General features: G+C 41.2%; 1 protein-coding gene across 3 annotated transcripts in view; it reads right to left on the bottom strand.

The window, feature by feature from the left end:
• Positions 1 to 20348, bottom strand: part of wwp2 (WW domain containing E3 ubiquitin protein ligase 2) — a 172961-nt gene that overhangs the window by 110000 nt on the left and 42613 nt on the right. For all 3 annotated transcript variants that reach the window (XM_085991726.1, XM_085991724.1, XM_085991725.1), the window contains exon 5: positions 4913 to 5050. In XM_085991726.1, coding sequence (XP_085847852.1) covers positions 4913 to 5050 — 138 coding nt within the window. The remainder of the gene's footprint in view (positions 1 to 4912; positions 5051 to 20348) is intronic.

Raw genomic sequence — 20348 nt, 5'->3', positions numbered from 1 at the left:
CTGGGATTCAAATTTGCAATAATCTTGTTTAGAAGATTGTGCTCCAACTTTATTGATTAGTGGTCCATATTTTAAAATCAACAGCCAAGTTAATCATTAGTACAACTAAACAGATTTCAAAGTACACCACATGTAATAGGGTTAACAATGTCTGCTCTCCAACTGAACAAACCAGATTTGACAAGTTATTGGACACGAGTGGTTACCATTCAATGAAACACTCATATTTTGGTAGGTTTACCTGTTAAAAGGTGCAGTCTTTAGAGGAAAGACACTTATGACAGCTGATATTTCTATCTTTTGTTGCCATACTACTCAGAGGGCAGCGATATTGCCACTTTTGCATCGGTGTAAACTGGTGCATGAGCATCCTTGCGAAAGTGGCAATATAATTCCCAATCTGGCTCCTGAGCTCACTAAAACCAAGCAGTGTCAGACCACTTCCACCACAGTGAATTTGGTGACAAGGAGCCCTGTGCACGAGGGCTTAGGCACAAAAGAAAGAAAGTATCTACAGTGGAACTAAAGGTAGAGTAAGCAAGGAAGGGCGGTTGTTTTTCATGCCAAGGTTATCAAGCTACAGAAGATAATTACTTGTAGTATAGAGGAGGCATTTTGGATTGGTGATGTTCTGGGTGCATATCTTTAGGGAATCGTTAGAAAGTGGAGTTGTACTAAAGGTTCGGAGAGAATGGGACATAACATCTAGCGTTAAAAGGGGCAAAAGGACTATATTGAAAATGATAGGCTGAAGAATCTTGAGACTATCCTGAAGAAAGGTCTTGTGACATACATAAAAGAATATACAGTCATCAAGTGCAAGTCAGTGTGACGTTGTTTGCAGGGGGTGGGGGGGGGGGGGGGCAGCGGCGGCGCAGCGCGGAACACCACACTTGTCAAAACTCTAAGTTCTTTGAGGAGGTATCCAAGCTTGTGGTTGAGGAGCTCTGCGGATGTTATTTGCCTGGACTTAGCACGGCTTTTGACACAATGTTGCATAGGAGATTGGTCCATATGTGGATAAGCACATAATAAGTGAGCAGTTCCTTGAAATGGATTGGCAACTGGCTGCAGCAAAGGTGGTCACGCATGGAACTATGCTGGAGCAGTGGGAAGTCATTGGTATGGGTGCTCGAACAGCAGTTCTGAGACTTTTACTACTCACATTGTTTATCAATGATTTGAAATTGGAGATAGAGACAAAGCTGTCAAATGTTGCCACCAATACCAAGGTGGAAAGGGGCAGGGTTGCAAACTATCAGGAACAGACTGATCAGCTGCAGAGGGATCCAGATAGATTGGAAAGTTGGGCTGAGAAATGGCTGATAAAATTCAGCGTCGATAAGTGCAAAGTTATGAATTAATGTTTTGAATGGACTGTCCAAGCAGGCAATCATGGCTGATATTAGTAACTTAAAGAGGGAGCTAGACAGGCATTTGGCAAGAAAATACATTCAGGGATCTTGGTAGTGAATGATGCAATCTGTTCTTTGGTGCTTTGGAGCTGCCCAGAAGGTCTCTACTGTGCCTGTACATTCCTATGTAAAACACTGCAAAATTCTTCAGATGAAAAAGATGAATGCTGAACAGTAGCAAAAGAAGAGTTCAGGGAGGCAAATAAATGCATGGTCAAAGAGGTTGATTTGGAGGAGGCCATTGATAGTGGGAGGAGACGTAGCAAGCATGACATTGTGCAGTCAATTCTTTGTAGACAACGCAAGTTGCTTACTTCAGTTCACACCCTTTGAGTACCGATCGAAAGAATGCTGCCTGATGGTCTTGCTCATTCTGGACCTCTGGACGGCAGGCTTTGTCAGACCCAGAAGCAGACAACAACTTGCTTTTATGTAGTGCCTTTAGGTGTAGAAAAACATCCCAAGGCGTTTCACAGAAGCGTGAGCAAAAAAAACTTTGGACGCTGAGCCATTCAAAGAGGTGGTTTTTCGGAATGGTCTTAAAGGAGAGAGCAGCAGCAGAGGGGCTTAGAGAGGGAATTCACGAGTGGGGTCCAGACACTGTGGTGATGGAAGGCGGGGGTGCAGATCCTGAGAATATAGAGTTGGTTGGGGGGGCTTTCGGGCTGGAGGAGGTTACAGATGGAGAGGGGCAAAACCATGAGGGATTTAAACACTAGGATGAAAATTTTAAATGGAAGGCAGCGAGGACAGGGATGATGAGTGAGCAGAGCTTGGTGTGGTATAGGAAACAGGCAGCAGAGTTCAGGATGAGCTGAAGATTACGGAGGATGGAAGGCCAGCCAGGAGAGTTGAGTCTGGAGGTGACAAAGGCATGTATGAGTTTCAGCAGTGGATGCGCTGAGGTAGAGGGGGAGGCAGGTGATGTTATGGAAGTGGAAGTAGGCGGTTTTTGTGACGGAGAGGATATGAGGTCAGAAGCTCAGCTCGGCATCAAATAGTATGCCGAGATTGCAAACTGTCTGGTTCAGCCTGAGATAGTGGCTAGGGAGGGGAATGAATTGGTGGCAAGTGTCTAGAGTCCGTAATGGGGGCCAAATACAATAGCTATGGCCTACCCAATGTTTAACTGGAGGAAATTGTGCCTCATCCAAGCTGTGAAGCAGCAAAGGGATTGGTCTGTCCATGTACACAAATTACTAAAAGCAAGTGCACAGGTCCAAAAAGTAATCAAAAAGCTAATGGATGTTGGCCTTTAATTCAAGGGGGTTGGGAGACAAAAGTGAGAAAACCTAGCTTCAGTTGTACAGAGCCTTGTTCAGACCACATATGGATGACTGCATTCAGTTCTGGGCACCAAACCTCAGGAAAGATTTATTGGCTGGAGGGGGTACAGCGTATCAGAATGATGCCAGGATTTAAAGGGTTAAATTAGGAGGACAGGTTGCATAAACTTGGGTTTGTATTCTCGAGTTTAGAAGGTTGATGGGTGATATAATCGCGGTCTTAAAAATGATGAAGGCATTTGATCGGATAGATACAAACGATCTATGTCCTCTGGTGGCGGAATCCAGGACAAGAGAGCATAAACTTGAAATGAGAGTTAGGCCATTTGGGATTGAAATCAGGAAGTATTTTTCACACAGAGGGTAGTGGAAATTTGGAACTAGCTCCCCCAAAATGCTGTGGATTCTGGGTCAATTGAAATTTTCAGAATTAAGATTGAATTTTTGTTAGGTAAGGATATCAAGGAAGATGGAGCAAACACAGGTAAAGAGTTGAGGCACAGATCAGCCATGATCTAATTGAATGGTGGAACAAGCCTGAGGGGCTGAATGGCCGACTCCTGTTCCTATATGGTCCCAGTTGAAGGACCAAGTTAATAAAGTAACAGAAATTATACACACAGTACCCAAGAAATTATGCAGACTATGAATCCTTGGTTCTAAATTTCCTTTCAAATGCCTTTGTCTTTCTCAAAGCACAATTATAACAATTCTATGAATTTTATATTCATCAGTACTGAAACATAGAATATAAGAGTGCACTTTAAGTATCAAAAAGCTCCAGTCTACCGTATTTATTGAATAAACTACAAAACCTTGCTTTTTAATATTAGCAGGAAAATTCTACTGCATTCTTCCAAGTTCTAAAAGCATGCTGAGCAAAAGAATTTTACACAATCTTCAAAACACACCTAAAGCTTTCAATACATCAGAATAATTTTTTTTTTTTTTTTTTAGAAATCACATTCAGAATTTTGCTAAACATAGCTAAATTGTGAGTTGGATACAGACAAAGAAAATGAATAAACAGACGTACAAAGCAATTCACAAAGCCAACGCCTAGCTATCTTTTCTTGTGGTTGGAAGAAGAGAAGAGGGCCTGGAGCTCAGGGATCTCATCAACTTAGCGTTGAAGACAAAGTCTAGATTCAGTGCAATGTTTTTGTGCACATTAGTACTGGTTTTCTGATATTCCAGTTTTCTGGTTACATTTCTTTTAAAATAGATAGTCTATTTACAAATTGTTTTTGTGATGCCAATAATTTTCTGATTTCTAACAAATTCGATGTCCTCTTAATTCAATATGAAACCCCCATGAAATATTGTACAATAAATTTATAAACCCAACACAATGCTAGGCTTTTGCCATCTTCAGTTTCTATAAATGATATATACTGACGATGGATGCAACTTTGTATTAGACATGATAATGTCATTATAATGAATGAAATTATTGTTAGAACCAAATTAGAGGAACTATAAATCAACAGGTGATAATTTAATAAATAAAAACGTGTCTCTCATTTGGTCTACTAAATCACTGCTATACAGTATTACAATATGTTGTCAATAAAAGTCAACTAACTATATGCAAATATTTTGGAAAGATTGAGGAATTCACTATTGCAAAACCCTTCATGTTGATAATGATCTTGAGTAGAATATGCCATTGCAATTAAAATCTTCATGAATTTTTTTCCAGCCAATTTAAGATTGACCGCTAATAAATATTAAGTTTAAAATCGACTGGAAATGGCAAACATTATACAAAATTTGATTGTCTGAAATTAACTACTTTGCAGTATATAATTATATCAAAATTCAGAAAGTTTACATAAGAGTCCCACAGAGTATAAGTTGATGCTATCACGTGTTTGTAAACAAGACTCATATTTTAAGGCAGTATTAAAACTACGGTTATTTGTTTTCCAAATTAATTTAAGACCAGAAACAGACAACAGCATTAACAAACTTTGTCAAATTAAAACTATTAGTAGATTCAGTAAATGGAATTTTGCAACTTTAACACCACAAAATATTAAAGTTTTTTTTGAAGAACAAACTTACCAGTTTTAATACTACCTATAAAAAAAACCACACGTTCTCATTGAAGAGCAGCAAATCAATTAAGATGCATGAAGTAATTTCTTATGTCTGACCCATCACCCTCAATCCGAGCATCAGAATGAACCATGTGTGTGCAGTACTTACTTTCTGTCATGATGGTGCCATTAGGCAAATTTCCCAAGTCAACATTAAGGCCATCCAGGCAAACAGTTAATTCACCGCTGCACACAACACCACTTTTGTTTCCCACCTGAAGGTTCAAATTTAGCTGAATGTTCTCCACTGTGAGCAAGAAAAAAAAAGTGAGAGAAAAATGAATTGATTGAATTTGTTATTTCCCTGCCACTCATGAAGTGAGAAAATACCATGGGCAGTTTCATGTCACCAAGTTTCTACAGACAAAGACCTTCTGTTAAAGTACACCTGAATTCAAAACTTTTTCAGTCCAAAGCTGGATGTACTGAGACAGATGTTCCCAATGTTCCGCTTGATACTAACTAATGCTGGGAGCAAAATGCTGTTGTTAGTTCCCTTCTTTAAGATCGCTTCATGTTATGCACTAAATCCAAGGAGGGGCAGATGACCTTTTGGATTTTTACGGACGCGGCTCAAGTTGGCTTACATAGCTTGGGTTAGTCACAACCAATTTTCCTCCCAGGGAGCATCTCCCTTCACTTTGCACCATCCTTAACGGTACAGCTGAGATTGAACCTCACCATGGTGCACATTTCATGGCAAAGCACATTTGCAGAAGGCACTAGCCCCAGAGTTTTCCACTCACCATTTTAGCAAAAAATATATTTGATAGGCAAGCCAATTAAATAAATGCAACACACTTCTACATTTACACAAGTAGCCCAAGGCAGTCTTTAACTGTTTTAAGCACTTGGAATGTTTTTCTATGTTAAAGGCGCTATATAAATACAAAGTAGTTGTTGTTTGACCACTACAAACCTACATAGATAACCATTTGAGGTCTGAATTTCCTCAATTAAAAATAGTTTCTGATGTATAATCCACCTAATTGATATTTTAAATATCTGAAGCTGCAAAATACAAAGTAAAAGTAATGGAACATAAGGACCTACAAGAGCATTTCTCCAGCTAAAATCAGAAATTGAACATTTTTCTTGCAGAAATTCTACCAGCCTTCAAATGATTCAACAAATGCCTTATTGCCAAAATTGTGCACTGTGACATTATTTATTTTAAATAAAATTTCATACCTCTCTGTTCTAGTGAGGAAAATAGGTACACTGGGCCAGTAATTCCGGTCCCAACGCATGAGTACGGATGGGGTACTCGGCGTGGGCCCGTTGGAACTGCCGGATTTCAGCATGCACAGCGCATGCGCGGGAAACCGGCATTTCCTCCAAGGGGTTCAGAGGTCCAACGCGTGCGCGCAGGACACTGCGCGTACGCGTTGAACTTCCTTCTTTTTGACAGGTTTGCCCGTGTGCAAAGGCCTGAACTTTTTACACATATAAAAAGGAGGCATAAGGACTGGATTCTTGAAGGTAAGTGGTCTATTATTTAAAATTATAACATTTTTTCCACAGCTTTATTGTTTTTAAGGACTTTACAGTAAGGTAAGTTTATTTTTAGACCCGATTTCTTAAAAAAATATTTTTTGCAAAAATTTGATTAATTGTTTAAAATAGTTTTTTTAAGTTATTTATAGTTTATTTAATTATTGGGATGTTTTTTTAAATTTTATTTAAAGTTAAACTAGTCTTTTGGGCGCCCGTACTTTTCATGAGTTTGACAGTTCTTACTATGAAGTTTCCCCTCCCCTGATTGGCTGCACAGTGCTCACCTGATCCCAGCCGGCACATCGCACTAACTATGCCGCTGGATCAGGCAAGCACATCGCACCGACATCTGAACCGAGCCAGTGACAGGAATTCCAAGCAGGCCCAGGCTTCAGATGTCGGCACCCCGGGTGAGTGCACATCGGGGGCTTGCACGCGCGGCAAGCCCCCGATTCTAATTTCTGGCCCGTTATTTTCCCCATCTAATTTTCTCACCTTATCCCCCTCTCCTAAAGACAATGATTTAGCTGGGACAGAGTTCCCTAGTGCGAGCAGCCCTCTAGTATCTCAGCCATGTGGCCACTCTTCATATGGGGATCTAAACAGTGATTGTTTATATGTTATTTGACTGACAGAGGCATCACAGCCAAGGCCAATCCTGTCCTTGCCCAATATCCACACAAGTGCGCATTCCAGCAGGGTTACTAGAGAGATTAGAATTCTGCCTGATTATTCCCCCCTCTGAAACCAATTCCCGTGTCTCTGCTGCACCTCAGTTTCTTAGCCAACCAGGAGCTACAAGTTTAATGACTGACATTGTATTTATAGACCTGACCAAGTCAATCTCAGGTATATTTGTACATCAAACCAGGATGAGTTGCTGTGGGATGAATTAGCTAGTTAGCTAGCAGCCCAAACATTCACTTTTTGTACAAAGACAAGGCCTGTAAAAAAGGTATGGTAATAATCATGGGTGATTTTAATCTCCATATTGATTGGACAAATCAAATTGGCCATGGTAGCCGGGAGGAGGAGTTCATAGAGTGCATCCGGGGTGTTTTCCTAGAACAGTATGTAATAGAACCAACCAGGGAGCAGGCTATTTTGGATCTGGTACTATGTAATGAGACAGAATTAATAAATGATATCATAGTAAAGGATCCTCTAGGAAAGAGTGATCAGAGCATGGTTGAATTTCAAATTCAGTTGGAGGGTGAGAAAGTTGTATCCCAAACCATTGTCCAAAGGCAATAATAATGGCATGAGGGCAGAACTGGCTAAAGTGGACAGGAAAAACAAATTAAAGGGTAAGAAAGTTGAAATGCAGTGGCGGATATTTAAGGAGATATTTCATAACTCTCAACAAAAATATATTCAGTGAGAAAGAAAGATTTTAAGAGAAGGGAGCACCATCCGTGGCTAACTAAGGAAGTAAAGGATGGTATCAAATTGAAAACGAAGGCATACAATGTTGCCAAGATTGGTGGGAGACCAGAGGATTGGGAAATTTTTAAAAACCAGCAAAGGATGACTAAAAAAATAAAGAACATAAGAACATAAGAAATAGGAGCAGGAGTAGGCCAATCGGCCCCTCGAGCCTGCTCCACCATTCAATAAGATCATGGCTGATCTGATCCTAACCTCAAATCTTCTATCACTCTGCATCCACCTGAACCCATGTGATCTCCCGGGAGAGGCGAAAAACCAGATAAAGACCCAATGGCCAATTTGGGAGAAAAAAATCTGGGAAATTCCTCTCCGACCCATCTAGGCGATCGAAATTCTTCCAGGAGATCACTCTGTCCCTATATTTTCTACAGTACTTACCTTCTGTAAAGGCGATCTCCACCCCAGCCAGGAACAGGAATAAAACCATCTCCTGAAATCTAACAGAATTAGAACACAGTAGGAGCAGAACAAGGCTACACGGCCCCTGGGCCCGCTCCACTACCCACAGGGCCATGACCATTCCGAACCCAGACTCATGTCCAATTTCCTGCCCGCTCCCCGTAACCCTTTATTCCCTTTACTTCTAGGAAACTATCTATTTCTGTTTTAAATTTATTTAATGATGTAGCTTCCACAGCTTTCTGGGGCAGCAAATTCCACAAACCTACCACCCTCTGAGTGAAGAAGTTTCTCCTCATCTCAGTTTTGAATGAGCAGCCCCTTATTTTAAGATTATGCCCCCTAGTTCTAGTTTCACCCATCATTGGGAACATCCTCACCGCATCCACCCGATCAAGCCCCTTCACAATCTTATATGTTTCAATAAGATCGCCTCTCATTCTTCTGAACTCCAATGAGTAGAGTCCCAATCTACTCAACCTCTCCTCATATGACCACCCCCTCATCCCGGGGATTAACCGAGTGAACCTTCTTTGTACTGACTCGAGAGCAAGTATGTCTTTTCTTAAGTATGGACACCAAAACTGTATGCAGTAAAGAAAGAGAAGATGAATTGAGAGAGTAAGCTGGCAAGAAACATTAAAACAGATAGTAAGAGCTTCTACAGGTATATAAAAAGGAAGAGGGTAGCTAAAGTAACTGTTGGTCCCTTGGAGGATGAGACTGGGGAATTAATAATGGGGAACGGGGAAATGGCAGAGGCTCTGAACAAATATTTTGCATCTGTCTTCACGGTAGAAGACACCAACAACATCCCAATAATGGATAATCGAGGGGGAACTAAAGACAATAACTATCACTAAGGAAATAGTACTCGGTAAAATAATGGGACTAAAAGACGACAAGTCCCGTGGACCAGATGGCCTGCATCCCAGGGTCTTAAAAGTGGCTGCAGAAATAGTGGATGCATTGGTTGCAATATACCAAAATTCCCCGGACTCTGGAGAGGTCCCAGCGGATTGGAAAACCGCTAATGTAACACCCCTATTTAAGAAAGGAGGGAGACAGAAAGCAGGAAACTATAGACCAGTTAGCCTAACATCTGTCGTTGGGAAAATGCTGGAGTCCTTCATTAAGGATGCAGTAGCAGGGCATTTAGAAAAACATATTGTAGTCAAACAGAGTCAGCATGGTTTTAGGAAAGGGAAATCATGTTTAACAAATTTGCTGGAGTTCTTTGAGGATTTAACAAGCAGGGTGGACAAGGGTGAGCCAGTGGATGTGGTGTATTTGGATTTCCAGAAGGCATTCGATAAAGTGCCACATAAAAGGTTACTGCATAAGATAAGAGCTCACGGAGTTGGGGGTAATATATTAGCATGGATAGAGAATTGGCTAACAGAAAGCAGAGAGTCGGGATAAATGGGTCATTTTCTGGTTGGCAAATGGTAACTAGTGGGGTGCCACAAGGATCGGTGCTGGGGCCTCATCTATTTACAATCTACATTAATGACTTGGATGAAGGGATTGAGTGTAATGTAGCCAAGTTTGCGGATGATACAAAGATGGGTGGGAAAGCAAGTTGAGCAGAGGACTCAAAGAATCTGTAAAGGGATATAGACAGGCTAAGTGAGTGGGCAAACATTTGGCAGATGGAGTATAATGTGGAAAATGCGAGGTTATCCACTTTGGCAGGAAAAATAAAAAAGCAAACTATTATTTAAATAGAGAAAGATTACAAAATGCTACAGTTCAGAGGGACCTGGGGGTCCTTGTGCATGAAACACAAAAAGTTAGCTTGCAGGTACAGCAAGTAATCAAAAAAGCAAATGGAATGTTGGCCTTTATTTCAAAGGGGTCGGAGTATAAAAGCAGGGAAATCCTGCTACAACTGTACAAGGTATTGGCGAGACCATACCTTGAGTACTGCTTACAGTTTTGGTCTCCTTATTTAGGGAGAAGGAAATACTTGCATTAGAGGCAGTTCAGAGATGATTCACTAGGTTAATTCCAGAGATGAGGGGTTTGACTTATGAGGAAAGGTTGAGCAGGCTGGGCCTATACTCATTGGAATTTAGAAGAATGAGAGGTGATCTTATCGAAACATAAAAGATACTGAGGGGGCTCGACAAGGTAGATGCAGAGAGGTTCCCCTCATGGGGAAATATAGAACTCGGGGGCACAGTCTCAGAATAAAGGGTCGCCCTTTCAGAACCGAGATGAGGAGGAATTTCTTCTCTGAGAGGGTCGTAAATTTGTGGAATTCTCTGCCCCAGAGAGCTGTGGAGGCTGGGTCATTAAATACATTTAAAGTGGAGATAGACACATTTTTGCAAGATAAGTGAGTGAAAGGTTATGGGGAGCAGGCTGGGAAGTGGCTTTGAGCCCTAGATCAGCCATGATATTGAATGGCAGAGCAGGCTCGAGGGGCCAAGTGGCCTATTTGTATTTCTTATGTTCTTAACTCATCCAGTGTATGGTAAGCATTGTTATTCTGCTATCAACACTTCTCATCTCTTTCATGTTTACAACTGCCTTAAAAATAGGATCCCTATGGTTAAATGAAGCAGTTGGTGCAATACTGAGCCAGAATGGACAGCATGGTGCCAAGTTTAATCTTGGTTTGTACTGAGTTGGTCAATATCTGTTAAGTGGCTAGCTCAGTTCCAAGCTAGACAAGAGAGAAAAAATATAAATGTTATTAGCTCTTGACTGCTATCCAGTGATGCTGCTGGAAAGCACATGTCAGGATACTGATGCGTGTGGGATCAGGTTCACTTATAATATCCCCCACGTAGCACAGCCTGCCAACACATGATCTAGACATGAAGAATGAAACTTGGATGAGATACTGAGGATTGCTGGCTCCTTCCGAGCACAAATCACCACCAGGAGAGGAAGTACAAAACAAGACAATTGAGGGGAGGGGGGGGGGGGGGGGATGGCACAGAGAAAAGGGAGCAAACATTGGAGAAAAAAAATGTCCTGGCATAGTGTTGAGGTTTATTCCCAGAATTCCAAATGCAAAGAATTCTCGATTTCAATGGGGCCATCAGAGAGGCAATGGGAACAGCCAGGTACTTTGCACAGGAAAAAGAAGAGGAGAATGAAAAATAAAAAGTCAGATCAGTAAGCAAGTCATTCCTAGTCTCCCATATATCTTCAAGCAAGCACTTAGAGCAGATTGTCTGACTGCACTATTAGACAGGAAACATACATAGAATTACATAGGCCCAGTAATTCCAGGCACAACGCGTGAGTACGGACGGGGTACTCACGCGTGTGCCCGGAGGAATTGCCGGTTTTCAGCATGCGCAGCGCATGCGCTGAAAACCGGCATTTCCTGTCCTCTGACCCAAGGGGTTAAGAGGCAGAGCGCGTGCAACTGCACAGGCAGCGCGTGCGCAGTGAAATTCCTTTTTTTTTTTCCCCCCAGAGTTGCGCGCGTGTAAAGGCCTCCGGTCTTTACGCGTGGAAAAACCAGACGTAAGTATTTAGTTTTTCAGGTAAGTGGGCTTTTAGTACAATGTAGAAATTTTTTTTCCACAGGTTTGTTATTTTTAAAGAATTTACAGTAGGGTAAGTTTAGTTTTAGACCCTATTTTTTAAAAATTAATTTTTTTCAAAAAATTGATTAATTGTTTAAAACATTTTAAAAAACTTATTTATAGTTAATATAATCAGTGGGATGTTTTAAAAAATTTTATTTAAAGTTAAAGTAGTGTTTTGGCAGCCCATACTTTTCATGAGTTTGACAGCTCTTACTGTCAAACTCATGAATGAGTTTCCCCTCCCGATTGGCTGCACAGTGCTCACCTGATCCCAGCCGGCACATCGCACTAACTACGCCGCTGGATCAGGTAAGCACAGCGCGCCGACAGCTGAACCGGGCCTGTGACAGGAAATGCAAGTAGGCCCGGGCTTCAGATGTCGGCGCACAGGGTGAGTGCACATCGGGGGCTTGCACGCGCGGCAAGCCCCCGATCCTAATTTCAGGGCCATTGAATATACAGCACAGAAACAAGGCATTCGGCCCAACAGGTCCACGCCAGTGTTTATGCTCCACACAAGCTTCCTCCCACCCCACTTCCTTTAGCCCTATCAGCACACTATTCCTTTCTCCCTCATGTGTTTATCTAGCTTACCCTTAAATTCATCTGTGCAATTCACATCAACTGCGCCTTGTGGTAGCCAGTTCCATATTCTAACCACTCTCTGGGTAAAGAAGTTTCTCCTGAATTCCCTATTGGATTTATTAGTGACTATCTTATATTTATGGCTCCTATTTTTGGTCTCCCCCACAAGTGGAAACATCTTCTCTATGTCTACCTTATCAAAATCGTAAAGACCTCTATCAGGTCATCTGCTCTTTTATAGAGAAAAAGAGCCCCAGCCTCTTCCCTCTTTCCTGATCGGTGACCTCTCAGTTCTGATCATCTCTTAAGTGAACTAAGAAAAGGTGGAGAAATTAAACAAGAATTTCACTGCAGTCCAAAGCAATCAGTGGCATTCCTTACCTCAGTGATTTCTACAAGAATGGCATCATCACAAAGAAATGCTCATTGGCTGTCAGAGGGTCAGGGACAAAAGGTTGTATCAGAAAAGGCCGACAAGTGCAGAAAATCTTAATAAAAACTGAACATGTTCAGATGCACAGCAGCTCAGCATTAGCAGAAACAGCCCACCTTTTTCATTTAGATGCGGGCTGACTTTCTGCGTATTTACACCATTATACTTGTATTACCATAATGCTCTTGGAAGTGTGAGGTGTACAAAGTGGACATGGAGTGTTGGGGATTTGGAGGAAAACAGATGGACAGATTCTTAAAAGGTTGTGATGAGGTGTAAAAAAGAACTGGGCATGTGATGACAAGGACTGAAACTCCAATGGAGCGATCGGTGCGTGGATTGCTAACCTACAGATAAGAAAAGGCTTGAGGCAGGAATGAAAATGCAGCGGCATCTGGTGACCTGCAGTGTTGCACTTATTTTATCGTAATGTACAGTTAAAATAGATTTCATTTTCAGTTACTATTCTTTTCAAAATAATTTCTAAACTTTTCATATCTAAACTTGATATACTGCCTCGCCAAGCCCTTCCTGATTTGCTGGCTACCATCAGCTGTCCCTCCCCGATGTGCTAGCCTGCAATCTGCTCTCCGCTTCAGTTTGCTGGCTCCTGGATGTGCTTCCCCTTCGTGGTGCATTCTACATTCTCCATGTGCTGGCAAGCTCTACTCACCCTCCAAATTTGATGGTCCCTCCCATTTGCTATCCTTCTCCAAGCTGCTGTTCCTGGTGTGCCAGTCCAATAGAAGATAGGAGCAGGAGTAGGCCATTCGGCCCCTCGAGCCTGCTCGATGAGATCATGGCTGATCATCCAAACTCAGTACCCCATACCTGCCTTCTCCCCATATCCCTTGATACCTTTAGCTCTAAGAAATATATCTAACTCCTTCTTGAATATATTTAAAGACTTGGCCTCAACCACCTTCTGTGGTAGAGAATTCCACAGGTTCACCACTCTCTGGGTGAAGAAATTCTTCCTCATCTCAGTCCTAAATGGCTTACCCCTTATCCTTAGACTATGACTCCTGGTTCTGGACTCTCCGACCATCGGGAACATTCTACCTGCATCTAGTTTGTCCAGACTTGTCAGAATTTTATAAGTTTCGATGAGATGGTACTGGTTGCCACTCTTGCCAATCTTCTGGTTTCGTGCTCTTGATCTGCTCACCACACTGTCCTGGTTCATACATTCCCCACCCTACTCTCACTGATGTGCTGCTTCCTGTTCCTCCACGGCATTCACATGTCCCGGTTGCCGTTCTACCTGGCCTAATCTTGCCGATCGACTGTTTTTGCTCCACCATCCTGCTTGCACAGAGTCCTGGCTCCTGCTCTGTCCTGCTGGTTTCCACAGTCGTTGTTACCCCCTCCCCAATAGTGCCTTTACATTTCTTGCTCTACTAGTTTCTCCTATTTGAATTTCACAGGCCTGGCAGGTTGGAAACAAATTATCCACCAATAATGAACAGTGCTGAGAAGGCCTGTCCAAACTGCAAGACATCCCCAAAATTTAAATTAGAGAAAATAGTGACATATCTAAAAATATACAAATAGAAAATATATTGGTTGGAATTTGCAGGCTAGATAGCTAGGGCTTTTGAGTTGCATATGGACTGTGGACCAAATATTGGCTACCCTGTCTTAAATTATCAAGCAGACAAGCGATAATGTTTTATTATAGCGGTGATATACCAGCGCAGTTGCATTGCTGGCATCCAGAGATTACGGATCAGTGTTGGAGAGGGTGCAGAGGAGTCACCTCCCATTCACATATCTTCTAGATTCCCCTTAGCCCAGTCATATTATGTCATGATAGTGTGCAGGAAGTCAAGCCCATCGCAGGTATCCCCATCACACCCAACGCATTGCAGCTTAGGTCTGCCTGTAGAGGTCCCTTTAGACTGCAGAACATGACATTTGCCAACCTCCAGTTTTTTGAAATGTTACTACTTCCTGGCTCTCAGGAGCTAGGCAGCAATACAATCTCTCACCATGGAAGAAGTGAATATGGAAGGCACCTCAACCAAAATTTACATATTCCCTTTATGAACTGGGCTAAATTTTTTTGTGTGGGTTCTCCATTTCTGAAGTACTCCACGCTGGAAAAGGCCAGTGTATATTGTAAAAGATGCTGTCTTGGCCCCAATCACTCCTGCCAAAATTAGGTTCCAACGGGCTTGGTTATTCTTGATGTAGTCAAAATGAATGCTTCTTCTATAATATTTCTTGTCTTAGTTTAACTGATTGGCCCATTAGGAACATTGGACTTAAGCGTGTTATTGTTCAATCTTGTTATTCTGCTGTAAATAGCGAGATTACTTTTCAATCATTCTGTTCTTTTATGGGTCTTTATGCTTGAGGTTGCTCCTCCCCCTCACGTTATAGCTATGGTAAAAATGAAAATTTCAAAAATAAAATGTTTACAGAAACTGTGAAGTGGAGGTGTATTCTTTGCCCTCCTAAAAATCAAACTCAAATTCAAACCCTGTACAAATTATTGCGAATACAGAAATCATGTACATTCATGTTTTAAATATTGCATTTGTTCATTAAGTCATCATTTTGTTACTTTTATAGAATTGCCTTCTGATTGAGATACGACAAATATAACTTTCCTGTGCAAATGAATGTTATGTCAATAAATGTCCATAATGTACTAAAAATAATTATTCCAATGTCTGGACAACACGCTATAGCTACAGCATTTTAAATTGATGCATAAAAAAAATGTTCCATTTGTTCTTGGGCTGTGAGCAATGGTGGCATGGTCACATTTATTGCCCATCCCGTATTGCCTGGACGAGGTGGCGGGCCTTCTCTTTGAATTGTTGCAGCCTTAGTGGTGATGGTGCTCCCAGAGAGTGTTCGGTTAGTATGGCCCACAAAATATGGCAGCTGTATTGGGTATTCAAAATTCTTTCACAACTTTTCATAACTGTGAAAAACCAGCCATTATAAAAATCGATTGCATCAATACGACTTTTTCCAGAGAAATTGCACAGGACATCAGAATCTCAACATTTGCAGGTTTTTCATCATAGCAAACCTGCAAAAATGATCTCTTTCACTCCAAGTATAATACGGTTCTAGCAATGTATGAATGAAAAGATTTTTTTTCAATTATCACTGAATTCATGCAATGAAAGAAAGTGACTTTGACCCGCCTGAATCATGGCTACATGATCATAATGGTATGCATCGTCTTAAGTGATGACTGTTAGTGATAACTGTGAATTAGTCTGCAGCCCAGACCTATCTGAACCTTCCTACTGGTGTAAGGTGCAAAATGCCGAGCAGCCTCCTAAATAAAAGTTTACGCTTGGTACAAAATGCCAGATCCTATGCCAGGCTTTCTTCCAGTAAATTATTGACGGGTTAAACTATTTCACTGCATTTTGTTTCACTATATGGGTCAAGTTGTATTCACACAAACAATTACAGACTACGGTAAGATTTTATTGCCAGAAGAAAAATAAATCAAGTAACCATTTTATGAACGCAAGCAGACGATAGTGAAAGTACGTACAATGAGTTTAGCAAAAGGCATTCAATACTGTTTTAATAGTCCCTTAATGACTGTTGAAATAGGACCCTTCAGATGAACAACAGACTTATTGTTCATTCACATTTCCAGTCTATTTTAAGTGATTCCGTTGACAAAGTTAAACCACGTCCTGTGGCTGGGATGCCATTCAATTATGACTATTTCTTTGTATAGATCGTGCAGACGATTAAATATTTTGCTCATACTTGGGAAAGATTCCTTTATTTAGAGAAATGATAAATTTTACAGTTATATCTTAAATCCAAATAACTTTGCTGAGTCCATAATTATATATTCATTTGAAATTTTTACAATTTTTTTAAGCTCCTTTTAAAACACTTCTTTTCTGTCATTTAACATTAGTGAGTAGCTGAGACATGCCCGTTAGGAAGGTAACAACTTGAATTGCTGATCAGTTAGTGGCAAGTTAGCTGATTGCATCCAAAGGCACTACAATTATTTTGGGTTAAGGAGGGAAAAATTGGAGAGAGTTTCTACTCTTGATGACTGTTGACAATCTCTAATGGATGTACAGCAGTGTGGCCAGTCGACATGGAGATGACTGGGCTCAGCTGTGATCATTATTCCCCACCCCACCCGAGTGATGAATAAACTGGGAAATCTCATTGTCAAGGCTCACATTAGTAATGGCGACTTGAGCAGGGTCCCAAAAAAGGTGACTGTTGCCCTTGGAGCTGCACCCCAGCAAGAAGCCAATATCTTGGAGAGGAATGGAGCGGTGGAGCCTGAGCTATTGAAGATGTAGTTAAGGGAGTCAGTGGGATGCAAGCAGGTGATGTTCTGAGGTTGAGGCAAGTACAGTAGTCTGGACAATAGACAGGGGAGTGTACCTCATGACTGATTTGGCTGAATTTTTCCCCAACAAAGGTTCTTGAGCTGAACAGAGCTTAAGCCCATGATAAAGACCCAGTCTAACATTCAGGAAGGTCCACTGCAGAAACAGTAACATTTGGAGAGGACTCAAAGCAAGCATAAATACTGTGAACTATTGCTTACTACAAACAGCAGAGATTTAAACCTCTTTGAAGTGTACATAAATCAGAACAAAAGTGCACATGAATCTATAACTTGCAAGAATTGTCCTATACAGAATATAAACACAAAAATCAATAAATTAACTTTCACTTGGCTGGGCTCAAGGTTTATTCCCTAGTTTAACTTCCAAGTGATACTCATAATTTCCATATGCTTTCACAAACTCTAACAAAAATCTGTAATTCTTAAGAAGAAAGAGCCAATGTCTGTCCACTATGGTCATTCAACCCTCACCCGACACTCCAATCTGCCTGCCATAGGTGTTTAAACCCTTACAGAAAAAAGCTGGCTGTGATTCTGCTAATCCAGGGATGCGGGAAGACAGGCAAGTTCTCCTCCCCTTTCCTTCATGAAACTGAACTGCGAATACTGATGGTAAAGTTACGATGAATCCACAATTTACTTGACCAACAGAAGAGGTGATTGGGAAGGGGGAAGGCAAGGAGGTAGATCTGTGTAAAGTTTAACTTTTTTCTGAATAAAACTATTCTATACAATTTTAAAAGTTGAAATACCCCTCTTCAAGTCTTATGCATGCTTATACTGAAATCTTGTACACTAAAGTAAAATGTACCAGTTGAAATACTATAACAACTTGATTTCAATTACTGAGTCACTTACATTAACTTAGCAACAGTAATGCTGCTAAAACAGCCTCAGTAAACAAAGATCAGATTGCGAATAAATGAAATTATATTGTTGGAAAGGGAAAGATTTATTCGACAGTTTAAAATTGTGCTATTTTAGTGCATATGCAAGAACCGGAGATGTATATTTCATCATATCTTTATGGATTTAGTTAATTTTAGTACAATTCACTGTTACGTTTAGATAATTAATGGAGTTACATTTAAAATGCTAAAACTAGAAATTTTGTATCCAAGCCCTCATTTAAATAATGTGTTCAACATTTTGATTTATACTAGTGCATTTAAATAACCAACTTTTCTCCACTATTGCCTGGACCACCATTTGGAATCAGGACTCCATTGTTCCAATATGCACACATTACTGCAAGAGGCATTTTTACTTATTTTAAAGTTGCTAAATATGTCACCAAGTCCTTCAAAAAAGACTGTAGTTAGCGTGCATTTGCGGCTTACAGCTCTTTCAATAAAGTAATCCCACAATCAGGTAACTTCCATTATACCAATTTAATAAATCTGTTTTTGTAAAAGCTATTTTTGTGATCACGGCAATAGAAGTTATTGCTCAGGAATAGAAGTTGTTTTCCTATTTGGAATCCTGTGGCAGAATCAAGCCTTCCCAGATCAGGTGTAACGTGGGGTTAATGCAGTATCAAGCTCATTCTACTCCACTCCAGCCTCAGAAGTGCTGTACCCACTGCATCAATACTTGTCTTCCTAATTCCTGAATGGATTTCTCTGTTATGCTAATATTAATTTTGTGCTGGGGACTTATTCATTACAAGCTGGACGGAGGTTGCTCCAGCTCATTTTCAATGTAATTTCATTCTCTTTATTTGCAGCCTTTAATGTCAGCAAAGAGAAAACTTTTGATCCCAATCAGAACTGGAATGAAATCTAGGCCCCGGAAATGAAGGGCACTCTGCTACCCACTGAGTCGCTGCGTCCCCAATGAATATTAATGTGTGACTGCACTGTCAATTACACTTCGCTAAAATACAATGAAGTTTAACTTATTGATATCATACGTCGTGAGTTAGTCATGGTCTTCCAAAACTCTCTCGATTCTGGAATTGTCCCCTTGGATTGAAAAATTGCCAATGTCACTCCATTATTAAAGGGTAGGAGAGATAAACTAGGAAACTATAGACCTGTTAGTCTAACGTCAGTTGTGGGGAAGTTACTGGAATCTGTTATTAGGAATAGTGACTGAGCATTTGGACAAATACAAGCTGATCAGAGAGAGCCAGCATGGATTTGTAAAGGGTAAATTATGTCTAACAAACCTAGTTGAATTTTCTGAGGAGGTAACAAATGTGGTAGATAAGGGAGTGTCTGCGAATGTAATTTATATGGACTTCCAGAAAGCATTTGATAAGGTTCCGCGTAAGAAACTGTCAATAAAAATGAATGCACATGGAATTGGCGGCAAACTATTGGCTTGGATAGGGAATTGGTTAGGAGGTAAGAGACAGAGTAGGAATAATGGTTATGTTGTGGCGGTACCACTGATTGTCCCTTACATTGAGACACATAATTCCCTTTAACTTACCTTTTGGGGCCGTTGCCCTTTTAACTTACCTGTTGGGGCCATTGCCCCTTTAAGACGTGCCCTAGCGCGCTGACGTCACGTCACGTACAACGTGATGTGCGTGTGCCGGCACAGCCCGGCCTAGCGTCTTCGGCCTCAACGGCCAGCCGACGGGAGCGACGCGATCTTCCGCTCCCGCGGCAAACACTGGCACAGCCCAGCCTCGTGACCTCGGCCTCAACGGCCAGCGACACAACGACGCGCATCACGTGACGCCCTAAGCGCGGGAAACGCGAGCAACGTGATGACGTCACAACACAAACGCAATGACGTCATCACGCTCCCCACAGGACTGCGAACTCAGTCCTCATGGAGTCCCCGCTGGGACAAGACCTACACCACGGTGCTCCTACAGTCAGCCATCTTACCTGCTATCTTACCTGCTGTAATTAGCCTGTTCCTGTAAATAAACAACTTGTTAATAGTTCGTCAAAGTCAAACTCTTATTTAGTGGCGATCTACACGAACCGCTAAAATGTACTCAAATTGGCAGGATGCAATTAATGGTGTCCCCAGGGATCTGTACTGGGGCCTCAGCTTTTCACTATATTTATAAATGACTTGGATGAAGGAATAGAGAGCCGTATATCTAAGTTTACCGATGACACTAAATTAGGTGGCACAGTAAATAGTGTAGAAGGGAGCAGAAAGCTGCATAAGGACGCTGACAGATTAAGTGAGTATGCAATGTAGGAAAATGTGAGGTCATCCACTTTGGATGCAAGAAAGATAAATCAGAGTATTTTCTAAATGGCAACAAGCTAGGAATTGTGGATGAGCAGTGAGATTTAGA

The sequence above is a fragment of the Somniosus microcephalus genome, chromosome 6 (genome assembly GCF_052327205.1).
Source record: "Somniosus microcephalus isolate GS21.2 chromosome 6, FLI_Smic_1.0, whole genome shotgun sequence".
NCBI classification, from domain to species: Eukaryota; Metazoa; Chordata; class Chondrichthyes; order Squaliformes; family Somniosidae; genus Somniosus; species Somniosus microcephalus.
This window is presented reverse-complemented; position numbering and strand designations above follow the sequence as displayed.